Source organism: Ziziphus jujuba, chromosome 6, assembly GCF_031755915.1.
Source record: "Ziziphus jujuba cultivar Dongzao chromosome 6, ASM3175591v1".
NCBI lineage: Eukaryota > Viridiplantae > Streptophyta > Magnoliopsida > Rosales > Rhamnaceae > Ziziphus > Ziziphus jujuba.
In genome coordinates, this window is record NC_083384.1 from 28,569,579 (window position 1) to 28,595,518 (window position 25,940).

The 25,940-nt window shown below is 32.0% G+C and overlaps 3 protein-coding genes across 5 annotated transcripts; 1 reads left to right on the forward strand and 2 right to left on the reverse strand.

Moving 5' to 3' along the window:
• Window positions 1-2,146: 2,146 nt before the first annotated feature.
• LOC107430122 (uncharacterized) lies at window positions 2,147-7,035 on the reverse strand. 2 transcript variants are annotated; one of them, XM_048464170.2, is made up of 8 exons: window positions 6,786-7,035; window positions 6,280-6,378; window positions 5,759-5,885; window positions 5,586-5,655; window positions 5,128-5,455; window positions 3,549-4,586; window positions 3,122-3,271; window positions 2,147-2,906 (listed from the first exon to the last, which is right to left on the reverse strand). In XM_048464170.2, exons 2-8 carry the CDS (start codon window positions 6,304-6,306, stop codon window positions 2,472-2,474), a joined length of 2,175 nt encoding a protein of 724 aa, XP_048320127.2. In that variant the 5' UTR covers window positions 6,307-6,378; window positions 6,786-7,035; the 3' UTR covers window positions 2,147-2,471. The 2 variants fall into 2 exon arrangements, with proteins under 2 accessions (XP_048320127.2, XP_015896406.3); XM_016040920.4 differs by lacking the exon at window positions 6,280-6,378.
• A 1,169-nt stretch (window positions 7,036-8,204) lies between these two features.
• LOC107430104 (V-type proton ATPase subunit E) lies at window positions 8,205-11,315 on the reverse strand. The gene is made up of 6 exons (XM_016040895.4): window positions 11,025-11,315; window positions 10,786-10,886; window positions 9,935-10,091; window positions 9,427-9,623; window positions 9,137-9,236; window positions 8,205-8,490 (listed from the first exon to the last, which is right to left on the reverse strand). The coding sequence occupies exons 1-6, from the start codon at window positions 11,124-11,126 to the stop codon at window positions 8,455-8,457; spliced, it is 693 nt and encodes a 230-aa protein (XP_015896381.1). The 5' UTR covers window positions 11,127-11,315; the 3' UTR covers window positions 8,205-8,454.
• Window positions 11,316-13,225: 1,910 nt separating this feature from the next.
• Window positions 13,226-18,612, forward strand: LOC125419202 (hydroxyproline O-galactosyltransferase HPGT1). Of its 2 annotated transcripts, none has more exons than XM_048463364.2 (12): window positions 13,226-13,649; window positions 13,779-13,842; window positions 14,788-14,837; window positions 14,929-15,119; window positions 16,131-16,188; window positions 16,264-16,336; window positions 16,570-16,693; window positions 17,242-17,329; window positions 17,432-17,482; window positions 17,767-17,838; window positions 17,944-18,056; window positions 18,142-18,612. In XM_048463364.2, exons 1-12 carry the CDS (start codon window positions 13,537-13,539, stop codon window positions 18,162-18,164), a joined length of 1,020 nt encoding a protein of 339 aa, XP_048319321.2. In that variant the 5' UTR covers window positions 13,226-13,536; the 3' UTR covers window positions 18,165-18,612. The 2 variants fall into 2 exon arrangements, with proteins under 2 accessions (XP_048319321.2, XP_048320625.2); XM_048464668.2 differs by having other exon boundaries at window positions 13,232-13,649; window positions 16,125-16,188.
• The last annotated feature ends 7,328 nt before the right edge of the window (window positions 18,613-25,940 follow it).

Here is a 25,940-nt window from a genome sequence, read left to right on the forward strand (position 1 = left end):
TTACGATAAGTTTTTAAATAATATATTTAAAATTGGTTGTATATTATTATTAATAAATTCAACATTTATGTAATATTTTTATCAAATAAAAATTTGTTAAAATAAAAGTATTTTGGTCATCACGTTTCATTTTTTCTTATAACACAATGATAATATTTTTATGGTCTTATCAAACACTATTACAATTATCAAACATTATACGTACATCTTAAACATTTTTTGAAAAATATTAAAAACATATATAATTTACCATAAATTTTTTGATAAAAAAATAAATCTCATTATTTTTTACCATATTTTAATCTTATTATTTTTATAATTAAATTCTATTTATTACTGATCATATATATATATATATATATATATATATTATCATAATTTTAAGATTATCTTTTAAATACAACTTAAGATACATATATATATATATATATATATAAGGACATCTATTTAAGTGTATATATATATATATATATCTATATACATAAGTATCTCTTAAACGTTTTTTGAAAAATATTAAAAAAAATGCATTATTAATCATAAATTTTTTGATAAAAAAATAAATCTCATTATTAGTTATTGTATTTTAATCTTATTATTTTATAATAAAATTATATTTATTACATATCTATATGAATATGCAAAATATTTATTACATATATATTTTTTTTCCTTATCTTTTAAAATTTTTAAAAAACCCAAATAAAAATCTAAATCTTATTATTAATTTATTTATGGTTACATATATTTTAAGGATATCAAATAAGAATATCAATCTTATATAATAAAATAAAAAAATTAATCTAATTCTCAATTATTGTATATAAAGTCTTCTTATTTTGCAATAAAATAAACATACAAACTAATAAAAATATTTATATATAAATTATAATTTTTTTAATATTTTCTTATAAATATATAAAATATATGTACTCCAATTCAAATATATACAATACAATATTCTTTATTATTGTTTTCATATTTTGTGTTTTGTATTTTTTATTATTTATTGACAATATGGTGTATATATATATATATATGCACAATATTATTTACTATATATATATATTATTATAATTTTAAAATAACATAAATGTGTCATTTACTTGTTTATAGTAAAATATATTTGATTTATTTGATAAATAAATAAAATTAAATATTTTATTTATTTTAAAATAATTACATATATAGTTATTAAATCCAATAAATATTTCAATTATGTTATTATAATAATATATCATTTTTAAATTATATAATATAATATAATATTATGTTAATTAATATAATAATAATATAATTTATAAAGAATAATAGCTGCATTCTTTTGTAATGATTTTCCAAATATTCCCTATTAGCCTGATTATTTTTTATTAAAATTTAATCTTTCTAAACCGTCAGTCTAATATAATAATAAAAATATATATTAATTTGTAATAAAATAATATCAAATAATTTATTTTAAAAATAAAATTAATTTTGTTATGTTTAACAATTATTATCTATGATATTATATTTTTATATCTATATAAAAAGATATTTTTATTAATTTCTATATAACCATATTTATATATGTAAAAATATTTAAAAATATATTTAATTAAGTAAACTATATATGTGGAAATACATATTTAACTTATTTGATAAATAAAATAAAATCAAATATTCTATTTATTTTAAATTTATTTCAAAATTATTATCATAAGTCATTTTATCAATTGTTTGATAGTAATTAATAGTTATATCAAAAACTGATTATATATATATATATATATTTGATTATAATCATAAAATGTAAGATAATAAATAAATAAATAAATAATATATTTTTGAAGAAAATTTAAAAAAAATATATGCTGACACGAGATGTATACTTATGCTAACACATGATACATACTATTTTTCTTTTATATATTTTATAGATTACTCACCCTTTTGCTGAAAATGAAATGTTAATTATACTTTCTTCAAACAATGATCTTGAGATTAAAAAGAGATAAAACGTGAATATAAAAGAGACAAGACCCAATATAAATAATAGCCATCGTAATCCACATTACATATATCATTATGATCCAATAATAAATGATATTAAAATATATAATACATGTGTAATGCATTCATACATACATTCATACATATGTAGCAGACATTAAATTAATCTCTTGCTTTGATCATTATTTTGTCATTGTACAAGTATATATGAAAATGTCTAAACAAAAGTTCAAAAACCTTCCAAAACCGCGTAGTTTTGGAAGAATTCAATTGGCTTCTAAAGCATATATAACCTGAGAAGCAAATTCTCAAAAAATGAGTACTTGAGCCCAAAAAAAAGTCTCGAGTTGGTATTTTACTTCATAATGTTACAAATATTTTCAATCTGCTTGTCAAAATGCAAAGGCAAAACACAACAGTACCAAAAATGCGTATCCATAGACATCTATAAATATTGATAGCCTAAAAATTACCATATATTATCAGCACTCAATTCGAACAGCACCACTCTCGGACGAAATGAACTTGGGCTTCCTTATGACTTGCTCCATGCACTGTACGATGTCTCCAATCTGAAAGTCTTCCCAATCTCGAATAACCAAACCACATTCACTCCCTTTCTTCACCGTCTCCACATCCTGCTTCTCCCTCTTTAGAGATGAACAGCATCCTTCAAACACAATTTCCCCACTCCTCAGAAGTCTCACCGTTGATGATTTTGTGACACAACCATCGATCACACGACATCCAGCAATCTTCACATCAGCTCCCTTGGCCTTGCTCCTTCCTTTGAGCTCAAAGATATTCAGAACTTCAGCCTCTCCAGCAACCTGTGTTTCAGAAGTCCCAGGGGCCTTGTCTACTATCAAATTGCCAATATCCTCCAAAAGGTGATAGATTACTCGGTGAAGCAGTATCTAAGCAACCAAAAAATCAAATTAAAACAGGTTTTCAAACCTCCTATGGAAAAAAGAATTCTTCACTAAAACACCAACTGTTCATAACCAACATGAAGCTAATATACGATCATATTATCTGGCAGTTAAATGAGTTAAACCTTTTCCACAGTTTATAAAAGCGAATATAACATGCATACAAGAAAACTGAACTGAAAGTAACATGCATCTAGTACCTTTATACTGGCTCGAGTAGCTGCCACACTGATGCAGCTGGGTGGAGTTTTTACATTGAATCCAACTATACATGCACCGCATGCTTGTGCCAAGTCTACATCTGACTGAGAAATTGGCCCAACACCAACATGTACTACGTTCACAAAAACCTGGCAATGAAATTTAAAACTTCCATCAAATAAAGTGATAAACATAGAAAAAGAGAACAGAACAAACTTTTAGCAAAGTATCCTCAGTATCCTATATGTATTGGCTAATATAATGCCAAAGACCATTTTCAGACTCTGATCTGTCTAAGATAGGTAGAGAACTACAACAAATATAACAATGATCACCAACCAAAGCAACAACTAATATATTAATATTATTGGCAACTACAAGGAAAGCATTCAAGTAAGGTACACGGTTAATAATCTCATGCCATACCTGAGGACTGTTTAAACTCTTCAATGCATCAGTAACAGCTTGTACAGTACCCTGCACATCTGCTTTTACTATCATTGGCATCTCAACCCGCTCAGGTACCTCTTCTGACAGTTCTAAAACTTCTGTCCTCCCCTCGCTAATCTTATTAAGTCTATCTTTCTCAAACTTCCTTTTCCTCCCAGCGCTAAGCATTCTAGCTCGGTCCTCAGACTCCACAACAATTATGTCATCACCAGCCATTGGCAGTCCCTTCAACCCTTCAATCTCAACAGGCATTGCAGGTCTTGCGTGCTCTGTCAACTTCCCCACCATATCTCTAATAGCTCTTATTCTGCCCCATTCTGAGCCCACAACCACATGCTGGCCACATTCCAAAGTCCCTGCTTTCACTATTGCCGTAGCCAATGGTCCCCTTCCCCGATCAAGCCTTGCCTCCACTACGTAAGCTTGAGCAGGTCCATCAATGCGTGATTTCAGATCCATCATTTCAGCTTGGAGAAGCAAACACTCCTCCAAGTTATCCAATCCAGTCTTTTTCAGTGCTGAAACTTCAACCACCTGAATATCTCCACCCATATCCTCTAGCAACAAGCCCTCTGAAGCAAGCTGGAGTTTTACTCTTTCTGCATTAGCAGCTGGTTTATCACACTTATTTATTGCTACCACAATTGGTACTTTGGCCGCCTTTGCATGGGACATGGCTTCAAGAGTTTGAGGCATCACCCCATCATCAGCAGCAACAACTAGCACAACTATATCTGTTACAGCAGCACCTCTTGCTCTCATCGCACTGAATGCTGCATGACCAGGAGTATCAAGAAATGTTATTGATGCCCCTGACTGCATGCTAACAACAAAAGCACCTAGATGCTGCGTTATGCCTCCAGCTTCCCTGGCAGCCACTGAAGTTTGACGTAAAGCATCTAAAAGAGAGGTTTTCCCATGGTCAACATGACCCATAACGGTTACAACTGGAGGACGTGGAAGAATTTCTGAGCCTTCACTGGAATGTAGCCTCCTAACATTGATCCCAGCTTCCTGAAAATTTAATATACAAATCCGTAAGTATACACTTTAACATACAATTTGATATAAATAAATAAATAAATAAATAATCAAAGACAAGTCATCGAAAGGTCTTTAACCAGTATTTCAGAACCAAGTTAATTTCAGGACAAAGAAATACAGCCATGACACAGACAGTAGATTACCTGACTGCCAGTGATATCAAGACTTGAATTGTCTTATTGTTACTGTTAAAATGACATACCCAAGTGCAGGTATAAGTAAACCACAGTAGATAACCTAATTGAACATACTCCATACACCTCCACCCCCATGTTTTACCACCAATGGATTTGGTAGCATCATCTCTCCACTGTAGGTTTTACCCTTAGAGATTTACCAGGCATATGATATTAAATGCTGAATCCAATTTTAGGCATGTGCAAAATATGTTTTGGTGCAAACTGAATGCAAATGTTTAACTGGCAACATGGACATACTGATCATATTGTTTTTAACTTTTTTACATGCTATGAACGATCAATATAAGATTCGAACTAATAAATGAAAGTACCATTGCAACCAGCTCTGCGACGTCAATACTGAGAGGATCAAATTCTGAGTCAACCTTTTCCCCTACATTTACAAGAATACTTTGCAGAGAGCTTATTGATTCACCAGTACGCTTGGCAAGCTCAACGATGGTCATGCCTTCAAATATCTCTATTGTTTTATCTGGCACAGGTTTTGTAGTTCTTTGTGGTTTAGGAGGTACATATGGAGCTTCAACAGGTGCCTGGGTCTTGTCCCTTTTCACAAACTTCTCTTTCTTTGGAGTCTTCAACCCTGCTGGCTCATCTGTTCTTCTTCTATAAAACCACCCTGTGCTTGCATGATAACACCTACAAAAGAACGTTTACATCATAAAAAGGTTTATACAAGTATGTCATTAAATACCTTCTTCTTTTTTGTTACTAAACATTCAATAACCGAATAAACAGAATGTAAAAACAAACAGAGATGAAAATTTACCGTCTTTGGGGTTCTTTAGCCCAATATTCAGAGTACCCAAAACCTCCTAACATTGAGCTGACAAAAGTCTCTGAAAGAACAATTATTTTGAGAAACAAGCAATTATTTTTTTTGCATGTTAATTTTTCTTAAAAAAAGAAAACAGGAAGAAAGTGTATTCCATTCAGTTTCACCTGGACTGCATCTGACTGAATCAGGATTCAATTTTTCTGCACCCTCATGTATAGATGGACAAATTGATCCCACCGCGTGATGTTGTGATGTTGAAGATAGAGCTCTTGCGATACTGGCCTGCACACCCTGCAAAAATACACCACCATCAGGTAAATATTCAAAGAAGCCAAAAAATAAGGCTCCACAAATTAATGATAATTATTCAACCGACTAGCATGCTTTATGTTAACCAAACAAATTCAATCCGCATACATGCTATGCACAAACAATAGAGAAAGATAAAGCCAAAACGAAGCCTCAATAAAAGTCATTCTCAAAGTGGTCACATTCAAAATTTAACTGACTCATGATGTGATTAAATTTGCTATTCAAGTTTCCGAAAGAATTTTTTTAAGAGAAAAGAAGATATCTACCTGTACATTCAACAAGTTAAAACTCCCAAGATAGAATGATAAATGACAAAGTATATTAACGATAATACATGAGCAAAAGGATTATGTAGGGATATATAGCAACTTACTCTTTTACCAAGCTCTCTCCAAGCCATTCATAAGTATGTCAAACTTTGCACATACAGGGAACATACAAAAGCTTGTAGCAGTATGCAATGAAGCGCAGACTGAACACAAACAAAATGCACAAAGAAAGTTAAATTTATATAAAAGTTGTCTTTACCCCCCCCAAAAAAAAAAAAAAAAACACACAATTTGATCATGTAAAACTTTATAAATGCAAAACCGAAGGCCATAATTGAAAGATCCATATTACCATTCACCAATTAGCAAAACCAAACCAAAACCCATAACTCAAATATCCAAGAACATCAAAATAACTATGAAAAAATCCAAAAATAGACAACTTTTTTCATTGGGGAGAAGGGGCGGGGGGTGGGGAGGGGCGGCGGTGGCGGGCGCAAAGATCATAGACCCAGATGACAGAGTGATTTTGTCCAGAAACCGAATCAAACCCATCAAAGGAGCATAAAAGAAACAGCTAAAAGTAGATAGTGACAAAGCCGAAACTCACATCAATTTGTGGAATTCAATGGAGGAGTTAAAGCCGCAAGACCTCAGTTAGCTCCCAAGAAAGGCTCCATTTTGGATAAACGTTTAATAGGAATAGAACATAGCTGAAAAAGCCATAATAAAATGGAGTTTTGCTCGAGATGCGGTTCCAATGTTACAGAGAAAATGTGGGATTCACTTCCTCTGCAACGGGCACTTTGGTCGGTAAAGCTCACGTTGCCCTTTTCAGCGATTCGAAGGTTGAGTGAGATTTTGTAGGGGTTTAGACCGCTGTTAATAACTTATACTTTTTAGGGGCATTCTGGTAAAATTATTTTTGGGCCATTAGCAAAGTAAATAAATAAATAACTTCTTTTTTTTTTTTTTTTTGAAAGAAATAAATAACTTTTTGATAACTAATAAATAAGTAACTTGATAAAATACAGGAGGCATACCGTTCTGATCTTATAATAGGTATTATTATTTTTTTCTTGTCCAGCTTTATGATATGTATTAAAATGCTTTTATTAGTTAAGTAGACTCCTCCAATATTCTTTATAAGTCAATTTAAAAAATAAAATAAAAAAAGAAAAGAAAAGAATGTCCATGTATTTTACTTTCAGTCCAATATCTGAATAATATCTATATAATAATTTGAAAAGGAAAAAGGTCAATGGGATGCAACCAGTTTTTCGGTTTTTTCTTTCTTCTTATCTTCCTTTGAGTAAGAACGAAATGGTAATTGTTTCCCAAAATTACGCAAGCATATTATAACACACACACTGATATACATATATATATATATTTATTTTTTTTATTTTTTTTATTTTTTGCTTATATATATATATATATATATATTCAGCACAATACACTTTGATATTTAGATATCATGTTATAACATCCTTGACAATTTATGAGACATGACATATTAGAGAATTTAGAAGAAGAATTTATTTCTTTTTCTTTTTATTCTTTTAATATAAACGCTTATTAGTAATTAGGCACTCCCAAGGAGTTTTAAAATTATTTTTATGTGATTAAAAAGAAACTAAAAGAATCAGATCATGAAATATTACATCATGAAAACAATGATTTAAGCTTTTTTAAATGAAGTTGAAATTACAGGGTTGCCATGTATTTTTTATAATTTTGTAGGCTCATCAATTTGGACCATGTCTTAAATTGGTCTCTTATGCTACTTTTCTATGGCTCACAGGCCACAACTAATTACTAATTTATTCACTATTAGAGTTTATAAGATTGTCCATAAGGATTACAGAGATTAAAAAATAAAATATTAAAAAAAAAATATGGCAATTCATACAAGCAAAAAAAGTAAATAAATAATTTTCAACTAATCAAAAGAATTTTTTTTTTTTTTCTCTGTGTCTGAGAAAAGAAAAAAACATATATTAATTAACTGATCGTGCATGCACCGATCTGCTAATAATGATGCTGAGAACTTTTATTAATATCATCATACTAAGAATTGAGTACATGATGCAGACAAAATGCAAATCAAACCAACAAGGGCCACCTATTTTAACAACTATTTTAGCAAATAAGTTATTTAGAGTAATAAGAAAATCGTACACAAGCAAGCAATTGGACAAAATACATCATTTTGGTCCATGACCAATTTCTCAGAACTTGATAATCTTACGAGCAACAAACAAATACAATCAATCCCATCATGCAGCAACCTGAGCAAAGAGGAGTTTGCGGATCTGCAACAAAAAGAATCAAGCTTCAAGTACTGAGCTTATCAAAACTATCAAAATATAATGATTGATGCATGAATGTCTGTGTTATCTCCACAAACAAACTTGATTCTGATGATTACAGCAAATCTGAGGAGCCACTGATAGAAACAAACAATTATACATTTCTCATTAAGAAGCCTTCTCCATGGCAACGGCATCGAACATCAATTTTGTTATTGAATAGAAAAACCATCATTGGAAAATCCATAGCTGGGGGAGAGCAAAACCACTTCATTGGTTTACTATTTCACCTTTTACACACACCCCCCCCAAAAAAAAAAAAAAAAAAAAAACACCTTTTCTTGACATTTTCGACAAAGAATCTACTTTCGTTTCCAGGTATGTATAGAGTACCAAATTTCAATTAATTTCTTTAGTTATGATTAAAGAAAAAGTTCCTTCTATTTGCCCCTTTTATCAACGTTTTACAAGCAAATGGCTTTAGTGTAACTACTTGTGCAATGGGTGTCCAATATTAAACAACAAAAAGGAAACCATACTAGTAGGAAAATTGAGAATTTTTTGTAACCAAAAACACCTCCTCCAATACTAGCCAAGAAAAAGCAAATCATACTAGTAGGAGAATAGAGAATTTTTGTAACCAAAATACCTCTGGAAGCTTTTTGCGGAATACCACATCCAATCGTGCATCAATGGTGTTCTCAAACACAATTTTTCCATCTCGAGAAGCCAACACCACACCTCCAGAGCTGAATATCCAATGATTATCATCAGCACAAAATACCATTAAAATTCTTATGATCATAAAAGGTAACGTTTGGGAAGATAAACCATTAGCAAGACAAATCAAATATTCATATATCTAATTAAAGAAATAATAAGCAGTTTCCATAAAATGGAAAATACTAAGATTTAAATCTAAATTATGAATAAAATTACCAGAAAGGACCATGGACATTATGATGGGAAGGAGCAGGTGGAAGATAAACATGATGGTCAACTATAATCTCAGGTGGCTGAAAATTTGTCTTCTCTGCATATTCCAGTGCAGCTGATTCCAGCACAGACTCCACAAGATGATGGTCTTCTTTGCGACAACGCAACAAGACTGCTGGCTCCTTTAATCTGAGTAAACTCTGCAACACAGATTAGAAGTTTGAGATCAACAATGTTTAAGTATTGTACGTATCCAAACACACACACACACACACACACACAAAAACACAAATTTATGGCGTGATGCAATTTACTGCATAGACATGCTGGCCATTTGTCCTTATCCGATAAATTTTAGTTTCTTCATCTTAATGTATTAGGTTTATTACAATGTTTATTATAATCTTCACTGACAATTGTATCATTAAATAAAATCATACAAGCAACAGAAAGAACAATATCTGAAAAGTAAGTTTAGCCACATGAATTATAGCATGGAGTCACCACCAACCTGAACAATAAGATCTTTCAGGAGCTTTTTGTACTCATGGTGATCTCGGGCCACGTGCAGAAGCTCCTTTGATGCAGCCTCCCTCATGGAATTAACCACATCATCTTGAGCTTGAAGAACCTTGATACGAGAAGCATTGAGTTGCATGGAATACTCACTACAAAATAAACCAATAAAAAATATAAATATATGTTATGTACCCATATCCACATCATTTATATACAGTCAGAAAAAGGCAGAAATTTCTCGAAATGAACCTATTCTCCCTTAGCAAACAGAACTACACAGGAGTTTAGGAATTTTAGTCTGTTGTTCATCAATTCAAAAATTTGGGTAGCAGTTTTGAGCCAACAAAAAAGCAAAACCTTCCTGGAAATCCAGCTTTTCAACTTCTTGATATGATTCAAGATAACAACTTTTCTGAATTTGCTGCATAGTTTTGCCCCATCCATATTGATAATAAAAGTAATAGCAAACATCTTCCTTAATTTCTAACACATTTTCCAAATTACCAAATCCACTTATTAAGTAGCATTGACTACTTCTAATTCTAAATTTCAATTACTAGTAAATGGATTTTTTGAAAAAGAAAGGCCTGCAGATATAATTCAAGCCAAAAATCATGTCCACCTGATTCGTTTTACTGATCAAGCACGTAGAAACGATTCGGATTTCTTACTTTTGTATTCACTGAGGAGTCCAAACCAACCACATATCAGTATATTGATCGAAAAAAAACCTATCTTCAAATTCAATTCCAAACCATCCGAACAAATAAATGCGGGGGGAAAAAAAATACAGTAACAATTTAAATAACAAAAATAAAATAAAATAAAATAAAATAATCTCACATCTTCCTTCGAACTTCAACTTGCTTCTCTTTCTTCTCATACTCTTGCCTGATCTTCTTCTTCTCTGCCTCAACCAACTGCAACTTCTCAATGTTGAATTCCTGAAAAAACAAAAAATAAAAATCCGGAATTCAAATCTATGATTCAAAACGACAAAGAAAATATCGAAAATTGAAAAACAAATAAAAAGAGAAAAATTGAAGTGATTTTGGGAGTGAAAATCATGGGGGGAGTAGTACTTCTTCGGCAGAGACGGAGATCTCGTTGGCTTTTTCTTCAGCTTCCTGGCGGATGAACCTCACCATCTGCTGGATCTGCTTGGAGACATCTGCGTCGTTCATCTTTGTTGGATGATTGATTTTGGGAAATTCAAATCGGAGAAGATCGAAAGAAAGTCTTTCTCTTTCACAAACAACAGAAGAAAAAATTGGGATTTTTGATTGCCAGCCGCTCCTTCTTCCCCCGACCCGTAACTCTGATGAGAGGAACTACCAGCGTCCACGGTGTTCGTGGCCCCTTTTAAATAATTCTACATGCTTCCAAGATGTACCTGGTCACCAGTTTTTTTTTTTTTTTTTTTACTTTTTTTTTTAAATTATATATATATATATATATATATATATATATATATTATTTATTATTTTTTTGTTTAAGCAATTTTTTTATTTATTTATTTAAAAGTCATATATCTTTTTATCATAAATAAGATAGAATATAAATTTTTTAATCATAGGATATTTTCTTAACCAAAAAAAAAAAAATAACAAAAATCACATTTTGGAACCAATACCCGATTAAAACCAACGAATTGATTTAGTTAGAATTTTATTTAAAATAATTTTAGTTAGAACTCCTTAAACAAATTATAAGAATCATAATTCTTCTAAGTGAAAATGACTATTTTTCACCATTTCTCAACCTTACCTCATCAAGAATGAAAAAGAATAATAATAATAAAAATAAATAAAATTATTTTTAAAAAAAATAAGTGGTCCCAAGGCAACCAAGTTCTCTGTCACAAATCTGCATGAACTAATTTTTACTCTCAAAAAATGATGAGGGTTTAATTGGTTAATATTAATTTCTTTTTCAATAGTAATTTTTTTTTACCAGTTAATACTAATTTCTTTTTGGCTAATATTAATTTTTTTTTTTACCAGCACAATAATTAAATGAAGAGGGTTTGTTTAAAATCTATGATTTCATATATGCGAGGCGTAAAGGGTATATTAACTAAATTATTTTTACTTATTATTTCAGCAAAAAAAATTATTTTTACTTATTAATTGGTTAATGTTAATTAGTTCACTTATTTTTAATTTTTTAAAATAAATACAAATTATAGGAAACTCAATTGATTACTGTTATATTAAAGTAATTAAAATATATATATATATATATATTAAGTGATTCAAATTATAAATCGTTATAAAAAAAAATAATGATCTTTACTTGAGACCAATAAAATATTGTTGGAGTTCTTTTCTTTGTTCAAGAAAACAAAAACAAATATTATTAGTGGTGGGTAAAATCTAATCCAACCCATTCAATTGGTCAAATCTAATCCATTTTTAATGATTTGAATTGGATTTTTATATTAATGGATTGGATTGGATTCAAAATATTATAAATTGTATGGATTGGATTGGTTATGGATTGGAATATAAATCCAATCCAATTCAAATAATATATTATATAATTAAAAAATTATATATTTTTTTATTTTTTCATTTATATATTAATTTTAATATATTTTTTTCATTTTTATATATCAATTTTTAATCTTTTTTTTTCAATTATATATATATATATATTAATTTTTAATATATATATTTTTTTAACATACTAAATTTCAAATCGAATTGTAAGTTGTAATTCTAAACTAAACATCTACTTCTGTTGTGCTCACCACCAGTTCATTACCATAACCATTAACCACGCCAAGCTTCGATTAGACCATCTGCTCTTTTGCTCAAGACTCGTGGCTTCAAGATTCATGGCAGCTTTAGCATCTGTTCTTCTGTTTTAAGACTCACGGCAGCTTCAGCATCGGTTTCTAAATTATATTTATATTTATTATTTATATTTTATATTTTATATTTGAAATTTTTTTTAGTTGAATTATATATTTATAAATTAATAAGTTTCAAACCAATTAACCAATACAAACCAATCCGATTATAAATGATTTGATTTGCTTTAAATTTAATATTTTAATAGTTTATTTTAGATTCTATATTAGTGAAACCAATAAATATGATTAGTTGCATTTTGATCCAAAATCAAACCAGTCCAATCCATGTCCAATCCATGTCCGCTTTTAAATATTACTACTGAAAAAGCCCTTTGAATATATTATAATTACATAAAAAAGCCCGCTACTGTGGAGGGGCTGCAACTGATTTTTTTTTTTTTTTTTTTTTTTTAAGTAACGAACATCGTCGGTTATAACGTCGTCGTTTTCTACGTCGTCTTCATCGTTTTTTCTAAATTTCACATTTCCATCGCTTAGACAACCAGGCACGGCAACTGAAAATCACACATTTCGATTTTTTACAAATTTTTGACTTTTCACGGCTTTGACTCGCCTCTCTGAACCTCTGGATCTCACACACCAAAAATTCCATTCCAATCGTCCCCTAGTACAGGCCATAGCTACAGCTTACTAAGGCTCTGTGGTTTTTTTTTCTTTTTCTTTTTCTTTTCCTTTATATATAAAATATATATATATATATATATATATATTTTTAAATGAAAAGCCGGGCATCGCAGAACCGGCTATCTGGTTCGGGTTTTGCGTCTCGAATTTCAGCTCTTTTGCTCGCAATGTTTGCTACCATGGCTGTGGTTTATGTTGCCGGCCGGTAAGTTCTTATTTTTCTGCTTTTATTTTTTTAAATTATTTTTTGCAGCGTGCAATTTGTGTTTGCTTCATTTTTAATTTTGTTGAAATTGAAATTTTTTTTTTTTTTACGAGAATTTGCTATTCATAGTCTATGGCAGGATGCTGAGGAAAGGGTTTATTTGATTCAAGAGCTTGATAAAAGAACTGGTCAGGTAAAAAAAAAAAAAAAAAAAAAAAAAGAAGACATTTTTCTACATACAATTTTTCAGGTTTTAGTCACTAGTTCATGTACGAATATTGTAGAATCTATTGTATTTTTTTTTTAGATCCTTGAGTATGAATATGAAGGGTTTTCAATTTAATACAGTTAGATAGGAATCAAAGGCTGGCAAAAAGCTTTAAATCCAACATGATTGTAGTCAGCTAATCAAACTGTATAAAGCTTTTTTCTTTTTGCTTTTTGCTCGATACCAAAATATCATCTATCATGAGATTCTCTAAATTGTCCCTTGCAATGAGGAAAGAGGTCTAAACTTAGATATGGAGGCGGGTGACGAGAATGATTATATGAGCTTTCTTATGTTGATTTGAATCATTTATTTAGTGAACATATGGTGCATTTGGATGTAACATGAAGAAACAATCTGTTGTGTTTTATATAAGATTTGATTTCAGTTCAATGCCTTTTTGACAACTTTTAGTAACATTAAGTGCAGTTGAGGGTTTTACTAAGTAGTCCCATTCATTATGAGATAGCAGACAAAGCAACCGATGCGCTTTTTGCAGTAGAATGTTATTTAGTGATAACAGAATGAATTAGATTCATGGGATCTTTAAACAGTTTATAGATTCTTTACTTCTCTGTAACCTTTAACGTCACAAATGATTGGAATCTAACCCACCTTACCTACATTCCAGTGTTACCTGGTGACTGCTGAAGTGCTTGATGAAGTATTGCTACATGTATTGTTTGGTTGGTAGTCGATTGACTGTTCTCAGCTTAACATTTGTTGTGAAATCACCATGCAGTGTTTTCAATGGTTGGGGTTGAGCTATTCAAAGATTCATGATATAAAGCATACAAAATTTCCCTGTATGTTTGGTTTAGTTGTAATTAATAGGAGATATTGAGAAGACAATTTGTTGTCCACTTTCAGGGTCAATCTGCCATATCAGTTGAGGATACACTGAAAATTATAGCCTGCAGGTAATTTGATGTTTTTAGTTGTCACGTGATGGGGTCATATTCAAAACAATCTATAATTTCAGGCTCATAGTGACGCTTTTCTATTTTCTAGGGAACAGCAGAAGAAGTTGTCAGTCCTTGAAATGAAGATGGCTGCAGCAAGACAGGAAGGTTTTATTCCGAAGCGCTTATCAAAAGATGAGAGCCGCTCTAAGAAAAAGCTAATAGCTGTGATAGGAATTATTACAACATTTGGCCACAAGAAAAATAGAGATGCAATTCGAAAGGCGTGGATGCCAACAGGTCTGTTTTTCAGTTTCATTTCCTTTTTTCTGTAGAATTGATGTTAATAATGACCTATATAACTGTTAGACTCCAAAAATTGTTTCCTACTTTTATATAAGCTTTTCATTTTGAGTGAAGTAGTATACCAATTACTAGAGGGGGATTTGTAGAAATGAAACTGCACTTAGGCCCACGAAGCATATTAGTATGGAGGCAGCTTCTACTATTAAATGAAACCACTAGGTATAGGGCATAAGGTGTCCAGAGGTTATATTTTTTGTAACCTTTGTTGTATCCTATGTAAGCGGGCACAAATTAATAGGAGGCTTATAAGTTATAAATTGATTTTCAGTAGTTAAATTAGAGTGGTATGGTTCTTGTGGTCACATTGTGTAGGAATGAAAATACATGGAGAGAAACTATCCAACCTGATAAAAAGGGAAAAATATGACATTTTGATGTTTTCTCAGAGTGGAAGTTCAAACAGCCCCAGTCTAAGGATTGCAAAGATATTAAATTGTATAACTAAAAAGCCTATCTAAAGCCTTAGGGTAGCTTCAGGAGTTACTTGTAGGACATAAGGGTATGTTTAAATGTCATTGGAAGAATTGTTTACGTGGTTTGTGTTTTGTTAATTATTTTGATAAGGCTAACTAAAATTAAGGTCCACATGGTTATTTATTGAAAATTTGTTTGAATAATGGTTCTCAGAGATAAAGTTCACTACTTGGTTTAGAACTTTTGTTACTCAATTATAGTATTTCCAATTGATTAAACTCTTCTTTGACTATCTCTGTTATGATGTTGTTCTGTTAAGTTAGCATGAATATTTTGGTACATTTTATGTATTTGATCACTTAATCCATGTCCAGACTGAGAATTATAGTTCCTTAGCTCATTTGTAATTTTTAAACCAAGCGTAAGGAAAATATGGAATTTTATACCAGTGCAAGTGCAACTATAGAGTAACTTGATACTGCTCGTTTAGAATTTGTATTGTTGTTAACCTGGAGTTATTTGCAGGTGCAGCGTTAAAGAAATTGGCAGATGAAAAGGGCATCATTGTGCGATTTGTTATTGGGAGAAGGTCTGTAATTGATCATATTGAACTATAACAAGTATCTAGAGTTTTCTGTTCAGTTAAATGTTGTGTATCTTGCAGTTCAAATCCTGGAGACAGTTTGGACAGGGAGATCGACGATGAAAACAGGCAAACTAATGACTTCATTATTCTTGTATGTTCAACTGTTTCATGAATTCATTTTAAAAATTTTTGGCCGGATTTGAAGTTTGCATAATGTTCCATTTGTGAAGATCGGAACTTTTGAATTGTAGAACTTGCATATTTGCAGCACCTTAAACAGAATTTTTTATGCATTTTCCACAAGGCATTTTGTTATCCAAGTAATGCAGTGATACAGGAGCAAATTTGGTGCCATTAGGTGATTCTCATTCTTTTGCTTTACAGGATGGTCAAGTGGAAGCACCTGAAGAACGTCCAAAGAAGACAAAAGCATTCCTCGTTCATGCTGTAGAGAACTGGGATGCTGAGTTTTATGCTAAGGTCAATGATGATATTTATGTTAATATTGGTATGTAGTCCATGTACAAATTGGTAATTAAGAAAATAATTGATCCCTTTTGATGCATCTGTCTCATGCCTGCATAAGGTTTAGCTTTGGCTGCTTGGCGATATAGATAGCTTTATAGGCAATGGAAGAATATTTTCGTATGAAACTATCTGACAGAAAATTTCCTTCCTCACCCCCTCCCCCCTCCCCTTCCTCCACAACACTGAAACGTCAAATCACATTTCCCCCCCTCCTTAAATCTTTTGGATGCATATCTATGTATACCCTCTATGGGCAAAGAAAATGTGACATGGAGTAAACTTTGCATAAGCATTTTAAACATCTTTTTCCCCTTCTTTTATGAACAAGTTTTATCTGTTAATTTGATAGTATAACATAATTTAATGGTTCAAGAATTTTTGAGCAATAACGAAAACAGAAAAAAAAGTGCTTGTTAAAGAGTGAGAAAAGCAGCAGTTAAACTTTTATTAAACCATAGAACTAAAATCTACAATGCTAAATATGTCATTAGTATTCCATGCCGACTGTTGCTTTTATTTGTTTTGCAGATGCCCTGGGAGCAACACTAACTGCTCATTTGGATAAGGCTCATGTATATATTGGTTGTATGAAATCAGGAGAAGTTTTCTCAGAGCCGTGAGTTTAGCTTACACTCTTTATATGCTATCAATCTTTTGAGAGATATAATAAAATGTTCATCATCAAAACTAAAGTTTTATGTATTTTTCCTTGTCATAGGACCAATAAATGGTATGAACCAGACTGGTGGAAATTCGGTGATGGAAAATCGTGAGTGACATTTTTATTTAATTTTTCTTTGGTACTTAAATAGAATAGTAATCCTTATTGCTTGTTTCTGATTTCTTGATAATTGAATTTTTATGTACGTAATATTTAAAGTTTTGCATTATTTTATCTGGTGTACATGTAGTGACACATGTAAACATAGAGAAATATAGATTGTTTTCCCCAGATAGTATATAATATGGTGAAATTATTGTCAATTATAAGAACTTCCTCGAATTTTCCCCTACATTCTAATCTTGAGGCCACTACTATTTTGTCTGGTGCAGGTATTTCAGACACGCTTCTGGTGAGATTTATGCCATTTCTAAAGCTCTGGCTCAATATATATCAATAAACAGGTAGGTCTCTTCCTTCCTTGCCAGTCTTCTCTTTTTTCAGTGACACTACGTAGTAATGCAAAAACATGTGGCAGGATTTATAACAGTTTTCTGTTGTTTCTTCAGGTCTTTTCTTCGTACATATGCTCATGATGATGTTAGTGCTGGATCGTGGTTTATTGGGCTCGATGTCAAGCACATTGATGAACACAGGTTCTGCTGCTCATCGTGGTCGCCAGGTAGGTTTATCTCATTTTCCCAACACAGTCAAAATTAAACTTTCATAATAAATATAATACTAAAAAAAAAATTGTAATGTTTCAGGAGCAATATGTGCTGCAGTGTGATGCCTATGTAATTGTCTAACAGCAACCATCTATGAGATTGGTACATAGAAAGCAAAAACCCTTCTTATGAATGGAAAAATGAGATTCCTCTTCAAGTGGATGAAGTTTTTAAGAATTTTATGGAGCTGAAAAGTTGAATTGGAGCAGTCGTTGGATTTGTTGATTTTGGGAGGTTTTGTGGACTCAGAATTCTTTGAGAAGCACCTGATTCAGAGAGCTTGCGTCACATCCTCTGGTTTCTGAAGTGAAGAGTATAACATACTGGGATTTTCTTCCCATTTTGTATGATGTTTATTATAATCACCACTCCTTTCTAATTCATTCTTAAAATCATCTCATTCATTGTAATTATCCTCACAGCGCCCCCCCGAGGATATTAGAGATTATAACTCATTTTCGCTGACAGAAACATTAATATATATATATATATATATCATTTTGAGGATTATTTCTAGATTGAAAATTGAAATGTTCGTTCATTTGTGATAGCTTGACTAAACAAGCATAAATGTCCTAATATTTAATTTAGTTTAAAAATTACAAAAAAACGTGCAGTAAAATGTCAAAAAGTATATTTTAAGGAATCATTCTGGAAAGGACGATAGGAAGAGAGAGAAAGAGAGAGAACAGGAAGAGTGAAAGAGAAAAAAATAAAAATAAAAAAATAAAAAGGTTTATTTATTTATTATTATTATTCTTCTTGATATTATCTAATATATAAAATAATTTTTTTGATATTTATATGTAAGAGAAAAATAAAAGAATATATATTTTTGAGGGGAAGAGAGAGAAACAGAGAGGAAAAAGACTAATAAAATGAAAAAAATAATAATTATATTTTTAATAAAATTGACAGTGGATCCATGTTTAGATGCCCAAAAAAATACTTGAATAGCTTGTTCAATTAAGTTTGATGGAGATTTGTTCCGTATATCAAATGTAAACTACCAAAGAATAATAAATCAATTGTATGGCCAAAAGAAGCACATAATACTAATAAAAACCTAAGACCAGTAAAAACAAAAATTACAAAAGAAATATATATAAAATAAAAAACTAAGATTAGTCAAAGATAAACCAAAATTTCTTCTAAATGATTATATATGTCGAAAAAAATCATATATATAATTTTGCTATAATGAGTTAGAATGGTTATCTTTAGATGTTTTGCACTATGATATAAACGTGTAAATCTATTATAACAAAATATCTTATATATATATATATACACACACAATCAAACTCAAATTATAACGATTTAATTTTTATAAAATCATATTTAAAATTTTGACCTTTAATTTTATCACTTGGGGTGAAAAAATGGTGCAGCCAACCTAAGAATAATAAATTTAAGACTAGAATTTTAAACTTGAATTTTTATTTTTTTTTAAAAGTCACTTTGTCCTTATTAAAGCTTTATCCTATATATATATATATATATATATATACACACACACACGTTATTACATATTTATGTAGATAGCAAAAACTCAACACCTTGGTCACAATAACGATATTCATGTCAACATGAAAAGGCAAGTGCTAGCTAGGTGATTTCTATGGACGTAGAGATCATGTTGATTTTCAAACCACATTAAAAATTTCATGTCTTTTTCTCTTTTATTTCTCTTTACTTTTGTAACGTTTGCAACGTTTTTTTTATTTTAAATGATTTTGAATTAATGGACTTTAATGGGCCTTTATGTGCATTTTTGTGGCCTTTTAATTTTTCAAACATGGGTTTTAACTTGATGGATGAATTTTTAGTAAAAACAAGTTTTTGGAATAATAATTCCCACGGGAGAATCAATTTGAAAAGAAGAAAAAGAGAAAAATTAGTTTTCTGCAGATTTTGGTTAGTGAGTATGGTAAATATCAGGTACTCTAAAAGTTCGAGGGAAATCCAGATGGTGTTTTATTTGAGATTTTGAATCTGTCATGGGAGACTGCTGTCGGAAAACACCAGCACCGGTGGGACATGAATAGTCTTAAAAACACTATAGTACCACATAGGCCTCAGACCAATATTTCAACAAGTAGATCAAATCTAGAAAAATACAGGTTCCCAATCTTTTTTATTTATTTATTTATTTTTATTTGATCATTTTTTTGTATTTTTATTTGTATCTTCATTCCACATATATATTCATATATTATGTATATTTTAATATCATTTTTAAGACTATTCCGTGAATATATGTTTATGTATGTGGGATTAAGTAAAAAAAAAAAATTTTTTAAAAAAAATTGCTTTCAACCCGTGGAGATTTAATGAATGGGTATGTTGTTATCTTAAGTTTTGTTTAATTAAAGGAATTTTATTTAAATGGTTTTATTTTTATACATGCCTATGATTTCATCTCTTTTTTATTATTGGGTATGAAAGCAATATATTTATATATTTTATGTTTTTAATTTCTTATCCTCAAACCCATATACAACTTGGTGAGGGGCTTCTATTTTAATTATTTATTTTGTTTTATTCTAGTAAATTTGATGCCCATAATTTTATGATATTTAGAGTTTTCAAATTTTTTGTGTATCGGGTTTGAAAAATGGAAAGAAAAAAAAAATTTGTTTCCCATGGGTTTGGAATTTTTTGGGCAATATTTAGTTTTGTTTTAAATCAAAATTTTTTCCTAAAATTGAGTTGCCCATGAAATTCTAAACCTTTTGGTATTTTTCGGGCAATTTTTCGGTGTCGGAATAGTGTAAAAAGCAAGAAAAATAGTGAACCGGGTCAAAAAATCCGTTTACTAGTGAAACGGGTTGAAAAAACCCGGCTGGAGGTTGAAGATGGGTCAGAAAAAGGGTTAACGGGTCGGAAAAACGGGTTTGGATAGGTTTCTGGGTCAGTGGGCTTGAATTTTAAATTTTAATGGATCTGGCCCAGTTCCAAAATCTAGCCCATGGTCAGAACAGGCTATTGTTCAGCCCAAGCCCAAGCCCTGTCGCTATAAAAGAGCTCCACGTCGCAATATGAAACGACGACACATGGCTCACTGTGGCGAGACCACGTGTCATACAGTAGTGAAGCCACATGTCAGTCACCACATCTCCAAGTATCGGATTGCATGGGAGCCACGTGTCAGCCTTGCTAGTGCCACATGTCGACCTGTTATAGGTGACACATGTCACGTTCAAAGCAAGCCACATGTCGTGCCAAGGATGATCCACGTGTCGATCTGTAGCCGATGACACGTGGCCGTCCGAGAGTGTGGCACGTATCGATCTTCAGTGTGACACGTGGCTGTATCACATGGTGACACGTGGTAGTGAACAGTAAACAGTATACTTGAACAGTGATTTGTGGGTGTATATAGTAATTTTTATGGTGTATACAGAAATCCTAAAAATCACATTTTTGTGTATTTTCCTTTTGGAAATTGGTTTAAATTAGTTTGTTGAAATAAAAATAACAACTAATTGATTTATATTTTTGTGAAAAATACAGGAATGACTAGTGGAGATGTGCCTGCTACACAAATGCCTTCACAGATTTCTGTTTTTTAAATGCCTCCACCTGCAGGCCATTTAGAAAGACCTGACAAGTTCGATGGAGCAAATTTTAAGAGGTAGCAACAGAAAATGCTGTTCTACTTGACTACTCTGGGCCTTGCGAGGTTCCTAATTGAGGACGAACCACCAAGTGATGAAAAGAGTGACAAAGAAACTCTGATGGCGGTGGATGCGTGGAAGAATTTCGATTATTTATATCGGAATTATGTCCTGAATGGCCTATCTGATGCCTTGTACGGAGTGTATTGTGGCACGAAATCAGCAAAAGAGCTGTGGGAAACTCTGAACCGGAAATACAATACTGAGAATACAGGGTCCAAAAAGTTTGTGGTAGGCAAATTTTTGGATTATATGATGGTGGATACCAAGCCACTGATGAGTTAAGTACATGAGCTGCAAGTGCTCATCCAAGAACTTCTTGCCGAAGGGATGTTCATTAATGAAGCCTTTCAAGTTGCTGCAATGATTGAGAAGCTGCCTCCTAGTTGGGGAGACTTCAGAAATTATCTTAAGTACAAGAGAAAGGAAATGGACATGGAGGCTCTTATTGGAAAGCTTCGAATAGAAGATGACAATAGGATGTCTGATAGAAGATCCATGAAGGCTGGAATAAAGGCTAATGTTGTAGAGCATTGTAGAAGCTCCAAGAACAAGAAGAAACCTGGAAAGAGTTCCAAGTTAGGGCCTAAAAGAGGCATCTCCAAGAATGCCAAGTTCCAAGGAAAATGTTTCAATTATGACAAAATGGGTCACAGAGCGGCGGATTGTAGACTACCGAAGAGAAAGAGGAACATAGAGACAACGATGATGGAGCACATCACAAGAGAGGTTGATGAAATTGACCTAAGCGCTGTTGTTTCTGAGGTGAACCTAGTGGGTTCTAACCCATGAGAGTGGTGGATAGATACAGGTGCAACCCGCCATGTGTGTGCAGATAGAAGCATGTTCACCTCCTTCGAACCAAAGGCAAATGGGGAGAAGTTGTTCATGGGGAATTCTGCATATTCATAAATCTAAGGGAAAGGCAAGATTGTCCTGAAGATGACCTCTGGGAAGGATCTGACTTTAAATAATGTACTGTATGTTCCAGATATTCGTAAGAATTTGGTGTCTGAATCGTTGCTAAGCAAACATGGTTTTCGCTTAGTGTTTGAGTCAAACAAGGTTATCTTGTCCAAGTATGGGATGTTTGTGGGAAAAGGCTATGTAGTCAATGGTATGTTCAAATTGAATGTAATGACTGTAATGCCAAAGAATATTAATAATAAAGCTAATACTTCTTCTGTTTACTTGCTTCAGTCTTCTATTTTGTGACATGGTAGACTAGGTCATTTTAATTATAATTCTCTGAGGAGATTAATTAACTTGAATCATATTCCCACGTTTGATATTGATACCACACATAAGTGTGAAACTTATGTAAAGGCAAAATTAACGACATTATCATATCAAACAATTGAAAGAAATAATGAACCTTTGAATTTAATATATAGTGATGTATGTGATTTAAAGTTTGTACCAACTAGAGGTGGTAATAAGTATTTTATCACCTTTATTGATGAGAGCACGAAATATTGCTATGTGTACTTGCTTAAGAGCAAGGATGAGGCTATAGAGAAATTTATTCTCTATAAAACGGAAGTTGAAAATCAACTCACCCGAAAAATTAAAGCAATCAGAAGTGATCATGGTGGAGAGTATGTGACTTCATTTGGAGAGTATTGTGCTCAACATGGCATAATACATGAAGTTACTCCACCATACTCGCCACAATCAAATGGTGTGGCTGAACGAAAAAATAGAACTTTAAAAGAAATGATGAATGCAATGTTGATAAGTTCTGGAGTACCTTAGAACTTGTGGGGGGAAGTCGTTTTGTCGGCAAACGACCTTTAAAATAAGGTGCCCTGAAAGGACCAAGTAAAGACACCCTATGAATTATGGAAAGGAAGACAATCTTCCTATAACTACTTACGAGTGTGGGGGTGTCTAGCTAAAGTTGTAGTACCCACTCCGAAGAGAGGAAGATAGGTCCAAAAACAGTTGATTGCCATTTTCATAGGATATGCACAAAATAGTAGTGCATATTGGTTTCTCGTGTATAGGTCAGAAATTCCTGATATACACAAGAATACGATTATAGAATCGAGAAATGCATCATTTTTCGAACATATTTTTCCTTATAAAGTGGAAGAAGGATCGAGTTCATCGAAACGAACTTATGATACTATCGATGAAGATAATCATGATAGTGATCAAGAACAAGAAACTGATGTTGAGACAGAGGTTGCACTTAGATGTAGCAAGAGAGTACGAATGAAAAATCCTATGGTCCGGATTTTCTTACGTATATGCTAGAAAGTGAACCTCAAAACTTCCAAGAGACTATAAATTCTCCTGAAGGGAATTTATGGAAAGAAGCTTTGAAAAGTGAGATAGATTCTATTTTACAAAATCACACTTGGGAGTTAGTAGATCTTTCTCCAGTTTGTAAACCTTTAGGTTACAAATGGATTTTTAAAAGGAAGATGAAAGCAGATGGAACTATAGACAAATACAAGGCAAGGCTTGTAATTAAAAGATACAAGCAACAAGAAGGTCTTGATTACTTTGACACTTATTCTCCAGTAACGAGAATAAATTCCATAAGGATGGTACTAGTAATCGCTGCACTGCGGGATCTAGAAGTATATCAAATGGATGTGAAAACAGCATTTCTTAATGGAGATCTAGATGAAGAGATCTACATGGAGCAACCCGAGGGTTTCTCCACGCCAGGATAAGAAAAGAAAGTCTGTAGATTGGTGAAGTCGTTATATGGACTTAAACAAGCTCTAAAGCAATGGCATCAAAAATTTGATAATGCCATGCTAAGTGATGGATTTAAGATAAATAAGTGTAACAAGTGTATCTATGTAAAGGATACAAAGAATGGACATGTCATTCTTTGTTTGTATGTAGATGACATACTCATTGTGGGTAGTGACGAACATATGATCCGAACTATGAAAGCCATGTTAAATTCTAAATTTGATATGAAAGACATGGGACTTGCTGATGTAATTTTAGGAATAAAAATCACAAGAACTTTGAATGGAATCATTCTTAGTCAAATGCATTATGTGGATAAAATATTGGCTAAGTTTAGTAAAGACGATACTAATATAGCTAGAACACCCATAGATGTGAGTTTACACTTATCCAAGAATAAAGGAGATGGTTTATCTCAAGTCGAGTATGCAAGGGTGATTTGAAGTCTGATGTACTTAATGAATTGTACAAGACCTGACTTAGCCTACGCTATAAGTAGACTAAGTAGATACACGAGTAATCCAAATGATGATCATTGGAAAGGAATCGTTAGAGTATTAAGATACTTACGATATACTCGTGAATATGGACTGCACTATACGAGATATCCGTCTGTATTAGAAGGATACAGTGATGCAAATTGGATATCAAATATCAAGGATTCAAAATCCACTAGCGGCTATGTATTTACATTAGCGGGTGCAGCCGTAACATGGAAATCCTCTAAACAGACAGTAATAGCTCGATCAACGATGGAATCTGAGTTCATCACATTAGATAAATGTGGTGAAGAGGCTGAATGGCTACGCCAATTTTTGGAAGACATTCCAAGTAGACCTAACAATTTGGGTCATGACACGGCAACACGACTCGAAAACGACACGGAATAAATGAGTTTGGGTTTACTATAAATGGGGTCGGATCATAATCGGGTCAACCCGTTTAATACGTTATTAATCGTGTCATTTTCGGGTTGACTTGTTTAACTCGAAATTGACCCGTTATGACCCATTTATTAAACATGTCAGTTTCAACCCGACACGATTATACACCTATTACAACCCATTTAAATTTAATTTTAAATTAATATTTTATCACTAATATAATATTTAATGACTAAAAAATTTTATAAATTATAAATTTTATAAAAATAATTTTCTATTACTAATTTTTTAAAAACAAAAAATACATCTTTAATAAAACAAAAACATAAAAAACAAAAAAAAAATTCAGTTCTAAAACTCAAGCCCTACTTTTCAATTTTCATCTTATTCTCTAGCACTTCACAACGCAGCCGCCAGCTAGCCCCATCGCCATCAGCCATCAAAGCTTCCTTTCTCTACCCCCTGCTTCTTCTCTCTGCCTCAATCTTAGTCTCTTTCTCTCTCTCTTTTTTCTTACTTTGGTCTTTTCTTATTTCTTCTCATTGATTTGGTATCCTAAAAT

Coding starts and splice junctions, on each gene's coding strand:
- LOC107430122 (XM_048464170.2), bottom strand. CDS start 6,306: ATGGCTTGGAGAGAGCTTGGTAAAAGA. Junction 5,886..6,279: donor GGAGAGAGCTTGGTAAAAGA/GTAAGTTGCTAT, acceptor GTATTTTTGCAG/GGTGTGCAGGCCAGTATCGC. Junction 5,456..5,585: donor GCTAAAGAACCCCAAAGACG/GTAAATTTTCAT, acceptor GTTCTTTTGTAG/GTGTTATCATGCAAGCACAG.
- LOC107430104 (XM_016040895.4), bottom strand. CDS start 11,126: ATGAACGACGCAGATGTCTCCAAGCAGATCCAGCAGATGGTGAGGTTC. Junction 10,887..11,024: donor TCTCCGTCTCTGCCGAAGAA/GTACTACTCCCC, acceptor TTGTTTTTTCAG/GAATTCAACATTGAGAAGTT. Junction 9,237..9,426: donor AATGTCCATGGTCCTTTCTG/GTAATTTTATTC, acceptor TTGGATATTCAG/CTCTGGAGGTGTGGTGTTGG.
- LOC125419202 (XM_048464668.2), top strand. CDS start 13,537: ATGAAAAGCCGGGCATCGCAGAACCGGCTATCTGGTTCGGGTTTTGCG. Junction 17,839..17,943: donor CAATATATATCAATAAACAG/GTAGGTCTCTTC, acceptor TTGTTTCTTCAG/GTCTTTTCTTCGTACATATG. Junction 18,057..18,141: donor CTGCTCATCGTGGTCGCCAG/GTAGGTTTATCT, acceptor GTAATGTTTCAG/GAGCAATATGTGCTGCAGTG.